The following is a 15,364-nucleotide window of genomic DNA, read 5'->3' on the forward strand; positions in this document are numbered from 1 at the left end:
TCTGGATCTTTTATGCTTATAAATGCTTCCCGGGGGGTTTATGTGTTCCCATCTTGGTCAGGGACCAAACAAGGATCCGGATAGTGCGAATCTCCGAGCTGGGAATTCTGTCACACACAGCCTGGATTTCCAGCCCTTTCTAAGCAATGCTGTTCCCAGACTGGACCAAATAAACCCTAATTTCCTGGTCCTCTTTTACCCTGGATCCTTGTAAAGGTGAGGATTGGGAGGGCTCAGACAGAGGTGTGTTTTTCCTAGTTCTTCTAGGAAAACACTTTTCCTTGGAACATGTTCCTGTGCTGCTTTGGGGAGGCCTGGCTGAAATGGGATCCTGGTTTATTCCTGAAGGGAATGGTTTTCATCACCTCCAGGGCCTCACCACCGGCTGGATTTTAGATGTCATCACCTCCATCAGCGCTGGGTTCCCACCCTTTGGATAGATCCCTCCCATCCCAGGGGAGGAGAAGGAGCAGATGGAATGAAGATTCCATAGCAGGTTGATGATGGGGGCGAAAACAGGGCTCGGATCTACTTTTCCATCATGCCCTGCAGCCTTATCCGTGTCTCCTCTCCCTCCACAGCCTGGCTGGCTGCACCTAAAGCCACATTCCCCATCCCAGACCAGGTGCTGAGGTTTTGGGGCTGCTCCAAGGAGCTTCAGCCCTCGGTGTGGGAATCCTGAGGGGTGGGAGTTTGCTTCCATTTGGCTTCAGCCACGCAGAGGCTTCCAAGTCCAGGAAGTGTTTGGGAAGTGCTCCCAAACAGTCATTTCCCTATGAGAACTTTTCTGGAAGTACAGCTCAGAAAGGCTTGGGTTCTTCCAAAGAAAAATCGTGTTATTTTTGAGTCATCTGTGTCTGAACCTTCCTGCTCCGGAGCCAGCAGGGAGGGCAGGAGGGAGAGGGGGCTGGTGCCAGGAGAACATTGCTCTGAGGGCACCTGGGATTGCCATGGGAGCCTCCAGCTGGGAAGGGAAAGTGAGGCCATGATTCCTCACCAGAACCCGAGCTAGCAGCCCCCATCCCAGCTCCCCTGCCACTGGATTGCCCAGGGAGAGGACAGCCCGTGGGCCTGGAGGTGTGGCGGGATGGGTGGGATCCCGCTGCCTTCATCCCGGCTGCCACCTGCGCATCCCTGCTCCTGGCCAGCTTTCTCCTGCATCCTACAGCTCACCTGGGAAGCGAGCAGGAAGGGAAGAGGGCAGAGATGGGCACCCATCCGCCCTGCCAGGAGGGACTGGCCAGCACAGCCCTTTCCTCTGCTGTATTTCCAGGGAGCCGCTCGCTTCCATGTGGGAGCAGGAGGCTGCTAGAAAGCAGATCCCAAACAGCCTCCATCCCCCCCAAAAAAGCGGATCCCCTCACCCCAATGCAGCCCCTGGGGGTTAACAAGGGTGTCCCAAAGCCCAGAATTCAAACATCTGGGGCTGTGACACTGTGACCTCCAGGAATTTGGAAGGACGTGGTTTGTTTAGTCCAGAAAAGCCACAATGACACCAGTGCAGGCTCCGAGTGCGTAAGAGGTGTTTACAGGGATAATTCCTTCCTCCTTCCAGATGGATCCCATCAGCCCCACTTTTCTCCCCCTCCCCACCTCAGCAGGCACAGGAGGTTTGGGCAGCTCCTGGAGCCATCCAGTCCTTTGGCTCTGGGGCACGAAGGCTCCTGAAGGACATGGATGGAGGTGCCGACCTTGCAGAGGGAGCTGATGTCCAAAAGGGAATGTGGGGGTGGGGGGAGACCTTCCCACCCCATCCAAGTCTCCCATGGGCTGGAGACGAAGGGAAAAGCTCTTTCCTGGCACGTGGGCATGGTGTCACTGGTCTGACTGGAGCAGGGATCAGGGATCAAGGTCTTATCTGAGCCCTTATCCAAGGCAGCGATAGCGGAGTGATGGAAACCATGCGTGGAAAACAAAGCCTTGCCTGGCAATCCCTGCGGAAAACCGGGATGCTTCACTCCGGGGGCTGGTGAAAGCTGCCAGGGGTTTGTGTACAGAACAAACCAGGACCCGAAAAACCCCCGAGGAGCAAATGGAAAAACCCCCACGGCTGACGGGATCCGCGGCGACACATTGTCCCGAGCTGGGATCCGGGGCGGAAGAACGGCCAAATTTGGGAAAGGATGGGCCACGCATGTGGCTGCCAGCTGCCAGGGAGCTGATCCCTGTTGGAAGAGTGACAGAACAGAAGCCCAGCTCCCAGTTCTGGGGCAGCCAGGTCACACATCCCCAGCTTGCCACAACCTTGGTGGCCCTGCCATGAGGCAATTGCGGGTTTTGGGGTGAGGAAGAGAAATTTTGGGAGGTTTGGGATGAGGAGGAGAAAGTTTGGGGTTACAGTGTGCTGGGAGTGGGTGCTGCCACCACAACCCCTCTGCAGTTGGTCACCACGTCCCTGTGGGACGCCAGTGCTGGTGGAAGGGATGGGGGTGGAAGGTTTGGATGCATTGCCCCTGGACACGGATCGAGGTGAGGCGGTTCCCCAGGGTCCTGCAGTTTTGGGGGTTCCCCCTGCCAGGTGCTGCCCCATCCCCTGTGGGAACTCCAGACCAGCAGCGGAGTCGGCTCCGTCCTGGAGCGCTCTCCTGCTGCAACCAACACACACGGGGGGCTTGTGAGCAGGAAAGAGGCTTTTCCAGAGCTGCTCCAAGTGGAGGCTTCCTCATCTGTCCAAAAGATGACGCATTTCAGAAGCAAAAAGCAAAACAAGACCTGCTATTCCAGACCTCCCTGGTTTCTCCAGCCTGGGTCTGCCCTGGGTGCCCTCCCGGCTATCCAACGGGGATCCCACAGGATCCGCCCTCTGCAATCCCAGCCCGAGCAAGGAGCTGCAGCCCAGGGAGGGGGGGACTGGGAATGAGAATCCCTCCGGCTCTTGGGGACCATGGTGCAACACGTGCAGGCAGCAGAGATGCCCCAAGTCCGAAAGCCAAAGCAGAGCCGGGAATGTGGCTGTTTCCCCCGACTGGAAGGGATTTTATCCCTCCATGGGGAGCAAACCCACTGTGTGTGACCTTCAGAACCCCTGGATGCCCGTGGCAGGGACAGGCAGTGCTTGTCCCTCAGCACAGCTCCTGCCAAAGGCGATGATGCTCACGTGCCTCAGCCCTGTTGTTTTGGATTCTCTGGCCTCTCGGAGCCTCCGCAGGGTGGGGAACACACCAGTCCCTGCCCCCGGAGCCTGGGGAGGCGGGGGCTGCTTCAGGGATGGCCGTGGGCCAGGGTGATGAGGTGTGGGCTTGGGACACCTCCTTCTCCATCCCTGCTAGAGGACAACTCCCAGGGTCATCTCCCCATCCCCTCTGTCCCACATCTCTTTTCCCCTCTTCCCCCATCCCACCCTTTCTTGCTCACAGGGTGTTTAGAAAGGAAAGAGCTGGAAGTTAATGCAGGAGAGCTCCTCTCTCCTGCACTGTCCCCTCCACCACTGTCCCCAGCCAGCTCCTGGCTCATCTCCAGCCCTTCCTGTGCTTGGAGAGGTGGAGATGAGCAGGAGAGCTCAAAATCTTCCTTTGGGTGAAAGGGAAACGCAGCCAAGAATTTATTATTGATACAACCAAAGTTTAAACAGTCAAGAGGAGTTTTTAGCTGGGACTTGGACTGTGGAAAACTGGCCCTCACAGCTGTCTGTGCTTGGCCTTGGAATGAAAAACAGTGGGAAAGTGACTTGAGTCAAACCAAAGCCGGGGGAAGGTTGAAATGAGCTCAGGAGCTGCAAACCCCTCCAGCAAACACCAACAGCCTCTTTCCAGAGGCCTGGAAAACTCAGTGCACAGCCCAGGGTCAGACACCGGGACTGGCACCAGCAGCCACAGCCTGTGATGGATCCATGATGGATCTGTGATGGATCCACAGCCTGTGATGGATCCATGATGGATCCACAGCCCCCAACAGGGCTGCTGAGGGGAATGAGAGCAGCCAAAGGTGTGGTGGGAGTTGATGGGTGCTTTTATTACACAAGGTGTGACATCCTCTCTCCACTCCTCTGGAACAGGGATAGATGAGGGTTTAACTCCATTCTTTTAACCATTCCCTGGCTGTTTTTCCTGCTGGTTTCCCCACCACCCCCCTCTTCCCCATTTTTCCATCCGTGCCAGGCGTGTTTCTGTGGAGTCTCAGTACACTGTGCCAGCCCAGCGTGGGGAGCATCCCTGGGGCAGAGGCTGCTGGGGGCATCAGTCCAGCTGGGACAGGGCAGGGAAGCCACTGGTGTCCTTTGGGAGCAAAGCCCATGGCTCTGGGGACGTGCATCCCTTGTGGGGGAGCAGCTTGGTCAACGGATTCACGGAGTGATGATGGATCCAGCCCCTGCCTCCCCAGGGTGATGCTGGATCCATGGGAAGATGATGGATCCATCCCTTGCTATGTCCACGGGGAGGTGATGGGTCTGTCCCCTGCCTCCACAGGGTGATGATGGATCCATGGGGAGGTGATGGGTCCATTCTCTGCCTCCACAGGGAGATGATGGATCCACAGGGAGATGATGGGTCCATCCCCTGTGTCCATGGGGTGACGCAGGACAGCTGCCAGCTCCGTTAGCAGCTCCCTCCCGTGCACCAGAAGATCCCCACGGCCATGCCCAGCAAGCAGAGGGTCCCCAGGATCAGCCCCAGCACCAGCGGAGCGCGCGACCGCACGCTGAGTTTTCCTGCAAGAGCCGAGAAGGACGGAGGTGACGACCAGGGTCACCCCACCACGTCCCTGTCCCCATCCCAGGCCCCAGCCCAGACCTGTCCCGGCGCTCTGAGCCTGCAGGATGCTGACACAGGTGGTGTTGAGGAAGTGCTGCAGGTGCTGGGTGGTTATGGGGTACTTCATCAGCTCCGTCTTGGCAAAGGCGGCCACCCGGTGCTGGCCGGGCCAGCGCCGCTGCCAGGTGGCGTTGGGGACGTGGAAGCTCAGGAAGGCCGTCCCGTTGAGGGTCACCTCGTAGAAGCTGTGGGATGTGCCGTTGGGGAAGAGGCGGCAGCCGAGGTGGCAGCAGAGCCTCTGGGTGTCTGTGGGGACAGAGGGACAGACGGGGTCACCAGGTCCCACCCAAACCGTGCCCTGAGCTCTCACGGCCTCAGCCCTGCAACAGCCGACCCACCCACCGCTCTGCTCCCCCTCAGAGGCTTTTCCAGTGGCCGGGATTATTTTCCCTCCCTTATCTCCCAACAGCACAGATCCAGTTTTACGGAGATGAGAGGGTTTCGGGGCACTCATTGCTCTCCTGGATGGATGCACCCAGGGAGCAGGGGGACACCAGGATGTGGGGGTGTCACACCAGAGCCCCCGTGGTGACACAGGGCTCCCCAAGGAGCAGGTACAGAAATGTGGAGCTGGGGAGGAACAGGTTTGGGGGTAAGGAAGAAAAGGAAGGTGAAGCACAGCCTGGGCAGGAGCAGCAGAGGAATCTGGGCTTGTGGAGAGGTGCAGGAGCACGAAACCGTCACCAGCAGCATCCCATTGCTCCTGGAAAGCTGTGGGATGCTGGCAGGGAGCAGGCAGGGAGTAGGCAGAAAGCAAGCCGGTCACAGACAGGGTGCAGGTAGGATACAGGTAGGATGAAGACAAGAAGCAGGCAGTAAGAAGGCAGGATGCAGGCAGAGTGCAGGTGGGATACAGGTGGGATGCAGGCAGGGTGCCTACACCTCACTATCCCCCCCAGCTGCAGTCCCAGCCCTTTTCCTGAGGAGCAGAAGCAGGTTGAGCATCACCCCGTTCCCAGGGCAGGCTCTGGATGAGAAATTCCCGGCTCCACAGAAGGGCTCCCTTTGCCCACAGAGAGGTTTTGCACATGGCCACGTCCCCACCCCTCTGCCCACCTGTCCCTGCAGAGCCATCCCCGTGCCCTGGCAGCGCAGGGGGGTCTCCCCCACCCCAGTGCCCCCCGCACTCACAGTCCATGGGTCTCTCCTTGTTGAAGAGCTTCACCAGGTTGCTGAAGGTGCTGAGGTAGGTGGTCACGTCCCTCTGCCGCTGGGCCCAGGCGTGGGGCGGCTCCAGCGGCAGCACCTGGGTGACATTGTGCCCCTCCAGCACGTGGCTGAGCCGCCCGTCCAGGCTGGCGTTCCCCCAGAAGAGGCAATTGCCTTCGAAGACGCGGGTGTAGTGCACCATGGTGAAGGTGAGCGGGGCTGCGGGACACGTGGGGACATCACGCACCCGCCCCGTCCCCCCGCGAGCCCCGCGCCCACCCCTGCAGCCCCCGTGTCCCCGCCGCCAACCCGAGCTCTCGCCCCCGTTGCCCTGCCTTACCTGCCTGCTCCGCCCCGCAGCCCAGGGCCCCGCAGAGCAGCAGCAGCCGCAGCATCGCGGGGACGGGCACGGGATGGGGACGGCAACGGTGGCCCCGAGACTGGCCCGGCCGGGAGTTCGGCGTGGGGACAGCGGTGGGCACGGAATGGTGGCCCCGGGCTGGCCCATGGGATGTTAAGCCGGCCGGGGAGGTGGGGCTGTGGGAGGAGGAGAGCGGGACTCCAGCCAGGTCTCTCCCATTTCCTCACCCGACCCACCCGCACCCCTTCCCTGCCGGACATGCCGGGCACTGCAGCGCCCCGGGATGCGGGATGAGGCTCCAAATCACCTCGGGACAGAGGGAATTGGGCGAGCAGCCAGTGCCTGCCTCAGTTTCCCCATCCCTTGGCAGGGCAGGGTCCATCCTGCTCCCCTGGGAGACCAGTGGGGACACGGTGATGGGGACCATTCCCAGGGAATGGGGGAGGGATGGAGGGAGCAGCCTCACACCCACCAGGCCTGAAGTGGGCATCCAGCACCAGGACCCCCCTCCCTGGAAGGGGGTGACACTCGGGGGAGCTAAGCTGAGGGGTGGGGATTCCCTCACACAGAAGAATTTCTTCCCAATATCGCACCTAACCCTGCCCTCTGGCAGTGGGGAGCCATTCCCCCTTCTCCTCTCACTCCAGACCCTTGGAAATAGTCTCTCTTCATCTTTTTTGTAGCTCCTTCAGCCACTGCAAGGCCACAATCAGGTCACCCCAGAGCTTCTCCTCTCCAGGCTGAACAATCCCAACTCTCCAGCCTTTCCTCTCAGCAGAGCTGCTCCAGCCCTCTGACCACCTTGGGGCCTCCTCTGGACTCTCTCCAGCAGCTCCATGTTCTCCCTGTGCTGTTCCCCAGGGCTGGAGCAGCTCTGCAGGGGGGTCTCCCCTGAGGGGCAGAGGGGCACAATCCCCCCCTGCCCTGCTGCCCACGCTGGGGGATCAGCCCAGGGCACGGGGGGTTCTGGGCCGGGCCATGTCCAGCCTCTCCCCCACCAGCCCCCCAGGCCCTTCTCCCAGGGCTGCTCCATCTGCTCATCCCCAGCCTGGAGTGATCCCGGGGCTGCCCGACCCAGCTGCAGCACCAGCCCTTGGCCTTGTTAAACCTCAGGAGATTCCCAAGGGCCACTTCTGGAGCCTGTCCAGGTCCCTCTGGATGGCCCCGTCCCCCAGCTGTGTCCCTGCACCCTCAGCTCGGGGTCACCTGCAAAGCTGCTGAGGGTGCCCCTGATCCATCCTCTGCCTCATTAATGCACAGATTAAATAACACTGGTCCCAGCACAGACCCCCAGGGCCCCCCACTGCCCACTGGTGTCCACTGGGACCCTGAGCCACTGACCACGACCCTCTGGATGGGACCATCCAACCACTTCCTTGTCCATCTGACAGTCCATCCATTGAATCCTTCTCTCCCCAGTGGAGAGAGAAGGATGTTGTGGGGGACCATGTCCAAGGCTTCACAGCAATCCAGATAAATTACTTTATAATCCATATAAATGTCCTCTGTAGCCTTTCCCTTGTCCACTGATGGAGTCACTCCACCACAGAAGACCATCGGGTTGGTCAGGCAGGACGTGCCCCTGGTGAAGCCGTGCTGGCTGTCCCGAATCCCTGTCCTCCCTGTGTCTCAGCAGAGCTTCCAGGAGGGTCGGTTCCATGACCTTCCCAGGCACAGAGGCTGACGGGAAGCTCCCAGGCTCCTCCTTTCCACCCGTTTTAAAGACGGGAACAACGTTTCACTTTTCCCAGTCACCTGGGACTTCACCTGCCACGGCTTTTCCAATAACCTGGAGCGTGGCTTGGCAGCTCCGTCCGCCAGTTCCCTCAGAACTCTGGGACGAATCTCACACAGGATGGGGTGGCGCGGGATGTCCCCACGGTCCGCCACGACATGGCGCACTATGTCGCGATACGTGTCACCCTGCCTGCCGCTCCGGGCGATGGGGCGTGTCCCGGGGCGTGTCCCGGGGCGTGTCCCTGCTCCGTGCGTGTCCCGGGGCGTGTTCCTGGGCGTGTCCCGTTCCCTGCGGTGTCCCCCATCGGGGCGTAGTCCGCGTCCCTTGCGTTGTCCCGCGGGCGGTCCGGGCGCTAGTCCGCGGTCCGTGCGGTCCCGGGGCGGGCGCGGTTGGCGGCGTTGCGGTGCGCGGAGCGCAGCGATGGCGGCGCGGATTGCTGCGAGCGGCTGCCGGATGCGGGGGCCGGGATGGCCAATCGCCGTCCTCACCAGCGGCGGCGCACGCCGCAAGTGCGCCCGCGGGCGGGGGGCTCGGCCCGGGGGGGGGAGGCCGCCGCGGCCTCCCCGCGTGTCCGCTGCCCGTGTCCGTGCCCGTGTCCTGTCCGTGACCGCCCGGGGCCAGAGTCCGCGGGACCGCGGCCCGCGCTGCGCCCCGGGGCGCGGGGATGGGACACCCCCGTCCCTTGTGCCCCCACGGGGGAGGGTCGGTGCGTCCCGCCCGCGGAGCTTCCCCGTCCCCATCACCCCTGGGACAAGGCGCGGGCCCGCGGGGCGAGCCTCACGGAGGGGAGAGTGTCTTTTCCCCGATAAGCAACTCGGTCCCGGCCGGTTGCTCATCCACAGCTCCCACCCGTGAGTGGAGTTTGCCCGGTCTCAGCCCACGTGGGTCCCACTCACTCTAGGGGACACCTCAGGGTCACCTACAGGATCTGATCTCCTCTGGGGCTCAGGGTCCCACGAGGTTCACCCTAGTCGAGGGGACCCCTTGGGGTCACCTACAGGATCCCACCCCCCGTGGGGCACAGGATCCCACGGAACGTCCCAGGTCACATTTCGCTTTTCCAGGGATGAACGCCGCCGTCCGAGCTGTCACCCGCATGGGGATATACGTGGGAGCCAAGGTGTTCCTCATCTATGAGGTTGGGATACCCCCCTGCTCCCTGTCATGTGTGGGGGGCACCCACCCCCCTGTGCCAGGGTACCCCTCACCTCCACCCTGCTCTTCTCCGCAGGGCTACGAGGGGCTGGTGGAGGGGGGTGACAACATCAAGCAAGCCAACTGGCTCAGCGTCTCCAACATCATCCAGCTGGTGAGGGTCACCGGTGGGGCCGTGGGACCCCCCGATCCCAGCTCCCCAAGTCCGGGTGACGAGCCGTGTGCCCCCGTTGTGCCCCCAGGGCGGGACGGTGATCGGCAGCGCCCGCTGCAAGGCCTTCACGACGCGCGCGGGGCGGCTCCGCGCCGCCCGCAACCTGGTGGAGCACGGCATCACCAACCTGTGCGTCATCGGCGGCGACGGCAGCCTCACCGGCGCTGACATCTTCCGCTCCGAGTGGGCCGGGCTGCTGGACGAGCTGGTCCGAGACGGTGGGTGAACCCCCTCCCAAAGCCCCCGGGTGGGCACAGAAGGCGTCGGAGCGGGGTTGGGATCTGGAGGTTCACCCCATCGCTGTGACCCCGAGGAGGGCTGGGCTCCCACACTGCTCCACTGGTGACGGGGGGGATGTGAGCACCCCAGAATAACCGGTGTGGTGGCTGTGACCCCCCCCAGGGCAGATCAGCGAGGAGGTGGCGCGGCAGAACTGCCGCCTGAACATCGTGGGGCTGGTGGGCTCCATCGACAACGACTTCTGCGGCACCGACATGACCATCGGCACCGACTCGGCCCTGCACCGCATCATGGAGGTCATCGACGCCATCACCACCACGGCGCAGAGGTGAGCGGGGCGGGCGCTGGGGGGGTGCTGGGCCTCCCCCCCGGCATCAACACCATCCTTATCCTCCCACCTGTGTCCTTGCAGCCACCAGCGGACGTTCGTGCTGGAGGTGATGGGTCGCCACTGTGGGTAAGGCCCTGAAGGAAGCCCATCAGTGGGATGGGATGTGGGATGTCATGTCTCAGGGCTGCCACCACCGTGTCCCCCCAGGTACCTGGCGCTGGTGTCCGGCCTGGCCTCAGGCGCTGACTGGCTCTTCATCCCTGAATCCCCTCCGGAGGACGGCTGGGAGGACCTCATGTGCGAGAGGCTGGGGGAGGTGAGGGGGTGTCTCCTACAGTCCTGTCTCCTGTTTCCCCACGGAGATTCCCCTCAGGAGCCTGGGCTGAGCCTCAGGCCAGTGCCCGGCCCCCGCGAAGCTTCGGGAGCCGCCGCCATTGTCCTGTGACCGGGGCACTCAGCCGAGCGCAAATCCAGCCCTCGCGTGCCAGGGGCGCGCTGGCGGGCTCGGCTGCCGTGACCTGAGCCCCCCCCGGGGCAGCTGCCTCCGGCGGGGAGGGGAGGGTGCTGGGACACGGCCACCGGGAGTTTCAGTTCTCTCCCCTCGTGCCAGACGCGCAGCCGAGGGTCACGGCTCAACATCATCATCATCGCCGAGGGCGCCATCGACCGCAGCGGGAAACCCATCACCTCCAACTACGTGAAGGACGTGAGTGCCCTCTCTGCCACCTGCTCCGGTGCCCACAGGGACCGGTGGGTCCCCGGCGGGTCCTCGGCATGACACCCCCTCTCCCCTGCAGCTGGTGGTGCAGCGCTTGGGCTTCGACACGCGCGTCACTGTCCTCGGCCACGTGCAGCGCGGAGGGACCCCCTCGGCCTTCGACCGCGTGCTGGTAGGTCCCGGGGGAGGACAGGGAGAGGGGGAGCCCCGCTCCTGCCACCCCTCTGCCCGTGGAAAAGGACTTGCCAGCTGGGATGAAGCTTGATGGGCTCAGCCCTGCTGTGCCAGGCAGAGCCATGTGCCCGTTCTCCATCGTTTTCTGCGGAATTCATGGGGTTTTGAGTCAAACCATCATCTCTCCAGCTGTGAATCGGCAGCTGCATGGTTTCCAAGCCTGTGGTTTCCAGCATCCCACCCAGCTGGTCCGGTGGCCCCGGTGTCACAGGTGCCCCTGTCCCTTTGCAGAGCAGCAAGATGGGAATGGAGGCGGTGATGGCGCTGCTGGAGGCCACGCCGGACACGCCGGCGTGCGTGGTGAGCCTCTCCGGGAACCAGTCGGTGCGGCTACCACTCATGGAGTGTGTCCAGGTGGTGAGTACCGGGGCATCGGCGTGGGAGTCCCACTCCCCACCCCACAGGTGTGGGTGTCACAGTGCTGTGTCTCTGCCTTGCCCCCAAGACGAAGGATGTGCAGAAGGCCATGGATGAGAAGAGGTTTGAGGAGGCCATCCAACTCCGTGGGGGGTGAGCAGCAGGGATTGGGGATCGAGGCAGACATCCCTATGGGATGGGGACTTCTCCTTGTTGGGAAACCGCTGGCTCCCACAGCCAGAAGGGTGTTCCCCCCACCCCACCCCAGGGTCCAAACATGCCTTGGGGACACCTCACCGTGTCCTTGCAGGAGCTTCGAGAACAACTGGAACATCTACAAGCTGCTGGCACACCAGAAGCCGGCGCAGGAGAAGGTGAGGGGAGATGAGGAGCATCAGGGAACACCACCCCCAACCTTGGGGACACGCATGGATGTGCTGTGCCCCTCCCTGTCCCCGCAGAGCCCCTTCAGCATGGCCATCCTGAACGTGGGAGCCCCCGCCGCCGGCATGAACGCGGCCGTGCGCTCGGCCGTGCGCATCAGCATCTGCCAGGGACACACCATCTACGTGGTGAGCGACGGCTTCGAGGGCCTGGCCAAGGGGCAGGTAAGGGGTGTCCCAGGGGGTGGGTTTGGGCTTGGATGGGGGTGATGGGGTGCCCTTCCCACCCCCAATCCCGCCCGCAGATCCGCGAGGTGGGCTGGCACGACGTGGCAGGATGGCTGGGACGCGGCGGGTCCATGCTGGGCACCAAGCGGTGAGTGCAGCCCTGGGAGACGGGGGGTGTAGGGGAGGTGACACCCTGTCCTCACCCACGGTCTCTCCTCCCCCCCCCCCCACCAGGACACTGCCAAGGACCTGCATGGAAAAGATCGTGGAGAACGTGCGGAAGTTCAACATCCAGGGGCTGCTGGTCATCGGCGGGTTTGAGGTGCGGGGGGACCCTCAGCCCTGGCTCCTGGGGGCCAGGGTGGTGGGCTGTGGGCATCCCAAAGGAATGCTTTTGGGAGGTGGGGCTGGCTGCGGGGCTGGCATCTCCCCGTCCCTGCTCGCAGGCGTACGAGGGGGTGCTGCAGCTGGTGGAGGCGCGCGGGCAGTACGAGGAGCTCTGCATCGTCATGTGCGTCATCCCCGCCACCATCAGCAACAACGTGCCTGGCACCGACTTCAGCCTGGGCTCCGACACGGCCGTCAACGCGGCCATGGAGGTGAGGGCCGGGCCGGGGAGCAGCTCACCTCCCAGCCCTGGGAGGCAGAGGTGGGTTTTCCCAATGTGACCCCCCCCCTCCTCCTGGTGCAGAGCTGTGACCGCATCAAGCAGTCGGCCTCGGGCACCAAGCGCCGCGTGTTCATCGTGGAGACCATGGGCGGCTACTGCGGGTACCTGTCGACTGTCACCGGCATCGCCGTGGGCGCCGACGCCGCCTACGTCTACGAAGACCCCTTCACCATCCACGACCTGAAGGTGAGCGGCTTCCTGGCTGAAAGAAGAAGGAAAGTCGGGGAAGGGAGGGCTGCAGGGCAGGGCAGGAGCTGGAGGAGCATGGCTAAGGGTTGATGGTGGTGGTGCCTCGGTCCGGCAGAGGGGACCAGAGGGACCTGGGACAGCATCCTGGTGTTCATCTTGCAGGCCAATGTGGAGCACCTGACTGACAAAATGAAGACAGATATCCAGAGAGGGCTGGTGCTGCGGTGAGTTGGGGACCTTTGGGGACAGTCACTGCAAAGCCCAGCCCCGTGGCGGGGAGCGAGGCCGGAGCTGAGTCCTTCCCGTGGCCAGAGAGGGCCCCTGGGCACTGTGAGGTTTGACACAGTGGGCACACTCGGCCGTGGGGACAGTCCTGCATGGGATGCCTCCACAGCTGTCCCCACCCTGGCCCCAGGGTCCCCCTGGGCACACAGGCCAGGGCTCTGGGCCTCAGGGAGAACAAAGCAGCCAAGAAAGGTGTTGTGGGGAGCACAGGGAATGGCAGAGTAAGGAGCAGCCCCCCCAACCCATTCCCTGTGACCCCCAGCAATGAAAAGTGCCACGAGCACTACACCACCGAGTTCCTCTACAACCTCTACTCCTCCGAGGGCAAAGGCATCTTCGACTGCAGGATTAATGTCCTGGGCCACCTCCAGCAGGTACAGGGGACAGGGCAATGTGGGCCACCGCTGTCCCCGTGGGCTGGACAGGCGTGACAGCCCCATTTCTCTGTCCCCAGGGGGGAGCCCCGACCCCCTTTGACCGCAACTATGGGACCAAACTGGGAGTGAAGGCGGTGCTGTGGATGTCGGAGAAGCTGCAGCAAGTCTACAGCAAGGGTGAGCCAAGGGCTGGGGGTCCCATGGTGGGCGTGGGGGAGGCTGGTGGCTGCTGCTCCGAGCTCAGCTCCCGGCGAGGTGGCCAAGGTCAGCCATGTCCCCTCCCAGGGCGTGTGTTTGCCAACTCGGGGGACTCTGCCTGCGTAATCGGGCTCCGGAAGAAGGTGGTGGCCTTCAGCCCTGTGACAGAGCTCAAGAAAGTCACGGATTTTGAGTAAGTGCCCGTGCCCTGGCGGTTCACCAGTTCCCAGGGGGACATTCCCGGGCTGTCCCCTCTAGAGCCGTGTCCCCCCGTGCAGGCACAGGCTGCCCCAGGAGCAGTGGTGGCTGAACCTGCGGCTGATGCTGAAGATGCTCGCCAACTACCAGATCAGCCTCACCGAGTACATCTCGGGGCAGATGGAGCACGTCACCCGCCGCACCCTCAGCATCGAGAAGGGCTTCTAGTGCCACCAGCCCCAACCACAGCCCCCACCATGTCCTCTGCCCCCCCCAGTGCTGCTCGGGGAGCGCTGCATCCCCCCGTTCTCAGTAGCCCTGTAGCTTTGCCACCGACCCCTCAAAGCAGGCAGAGCCTGGTGCCAGCTCCCAGAACGGCACAGTCCTGCCCCAAATCACTGGTGCGGTGTCTGGTCCCTGTGCAGGTGCAGAAGGGAGGTGTTGCTTGAGCCCAGCTGCACAGCCCAGACCCTTGATCTTCCCTTAATAGTTTATTATTATTTAATCATGGGGTATTTTAAGTCCTTGTCCAGCGGCCTGACCGCCTGAGCCAACCCCTGCTGCTGCTTTGTGTTCGCCTGCCCCGCGTGCGGGAGGGGGGTGAGGAGGGTGCAGTGCCATCCCAGAGGGGCTGGAGCTGCTCCCCGGGGCTTGGGGCTGCCCCTGAGCCCCAGGAAAGCTCCATCCCTGTGGGGTGTCAGGAGGGCTGAGCGCGGGGTCCCGGCGAGCCCCTCTCCCCCTTGCATGACGCTTGGCTGCGACGTCACCGCGCGGCCCCGGGTGCCGTGTCCGTCATCTCACCGCTGCTCTGTGACCCCGGATCCTGCACTGCTCGTGGTGCTGCTCCTCCTCCTCTAGAGATAAAACCTGCTGGAGCCAAACCTGCCTGCCTGGAGTGGTCATTGAGCACCAAGGGGGAGGGAGGATGGCAGGGCTGGGGGTGGGATGGGGGGGACAGTCCCTGCCGGGAAAGCCAGATGGTTTTCCCAAGCCGGATTAAAGCCAGGCCAGGAGGTTTCCTGGCTTTGCACATCCTCAAAGCCTGGGAGAGTGGGACTGCGGGCGGCTTCTTGCTGTCCGGGCCGCGGTAGGGGCAAGGTCAGCATCCTCTGCGGGCAGGCTTTGCAATTCCAGAGGAAAATCACTCCGTTCCCACCTTCAAAGGACGTGCCCAAGTGATTTATGGAGGCGCTGAGTGCGTTTGCTGAGGCACTTTCTCAGGGCTCCTGCCAAACGTGCCGGTCTGGCCACGCTCCGCGTGTTCAGCCATTCCAGACAGCTCCATGGAGCCCCTTTCCCAGGACACTTTCCTCCTGGGGCTTCCAGCTGACGGCTGCAGCCTCCAGGACAGCGCCAGCACCAGGATGCATCACAGGCTTTTGAGTCAAACATGCTGTTGTTTTGTCCTCCCCACGGAGCTGTCCCCAAGTGAAAGTTCCCCCTGATTCGCCCCCTGGCCTTCTGTGGTGGAGTGATTCCATCAGTGGACAAGGGAAAGGCTACAGAGGACATTTATATGGATTATAAAGTCATTTATCTGGATTGCTGTGAAGCCTTGGACATGGTCCCCTACAACATCCTTCTCTCT

The 15,364-nt window shown here is 62.8% G+C and overlaps 2 protein-coding genes across 2 annotated transcripts; one reads left to right on the forward strand and one right to left on the reverse strand.

Moving 5' to 3' along the window:
• Window positions 1-4,017: 4,017 nt before the first annotated feature.
• PROCR (protein C receptor) lies at window positions 4,018-6,295 on the reverse strand. The gene is made up of 4 exons (XM_018079999.3): window positions 6,241-6,295; window positions 5,883-6,119; window positions 4,731-4,997; window positions 4,018-4,648 (listed from the first exon to the last, which is right to left on the reverse strand). Exons 1-4 carry the CDS (start codon window positions 6,293-6,295, stop codon window positions 4,536-4,538), a joined length of 672 nt encoding a protein of 223 aa, XP_017935488.3. The 3' UTR covers window positions 4,018-4,535.
• A 2,770-nt stretch (window positions 6,296-9,065) lies between these two features.
• Window positions 9,066-14,657, forward strand: PFKL (phosphofructokinase, liver type). Its single transcript, XM_029962659.1, has 21 exons — window positions 9,066-9,137; window positions 9,231-9,308; window positions 9,397-9,586; window positions 9,771-9,936; window positions 10,021-10,065; window positions 10,147-10,255; window positions 10,550-10,645; window positions 10,737-10,829; window positions 11,123-11,248; window positions 11,337-11,401; window positions 11,559-11,622; window positions 11,710-11,856; window positions 11,937-12,007; window positions 12,094-12,181; window positions 12,306-12,458; window positions 12,551-12,715; window positions 12,881-12,942; window positions 13,266-13,377; window positions 13,458-13,557; window positions 13,666-13,771; window positions 13,857-14,657. Exons 1-21 carry the CDS (start codon window positions 9,066-9,068, stop codon window positions 14,002-14,004), a joined length of 2,256 nt encoding a protein of 751 aa, XP_029818519.1. The 3' UTR covers window positions 14,005-14,657.
• Window positions 14,658-15,364: the final 707 nt, after the last annotated feature.

This window comes from Manacus vitellinus, unplaced genomic scaffold (genome assembly GCF_001715985.3).
Source record: "Manacus vitellinus isolate BGI_N305 unplaced genomic scaffold, ASM171598v3 scaffold_49_pilon, whole genome shotgun sequence".
NCBI lineage: Eukaryota > Metazoa > Chordata > Aves > Passeriformes > Pipridae > Manacus > Manacus vitellinus.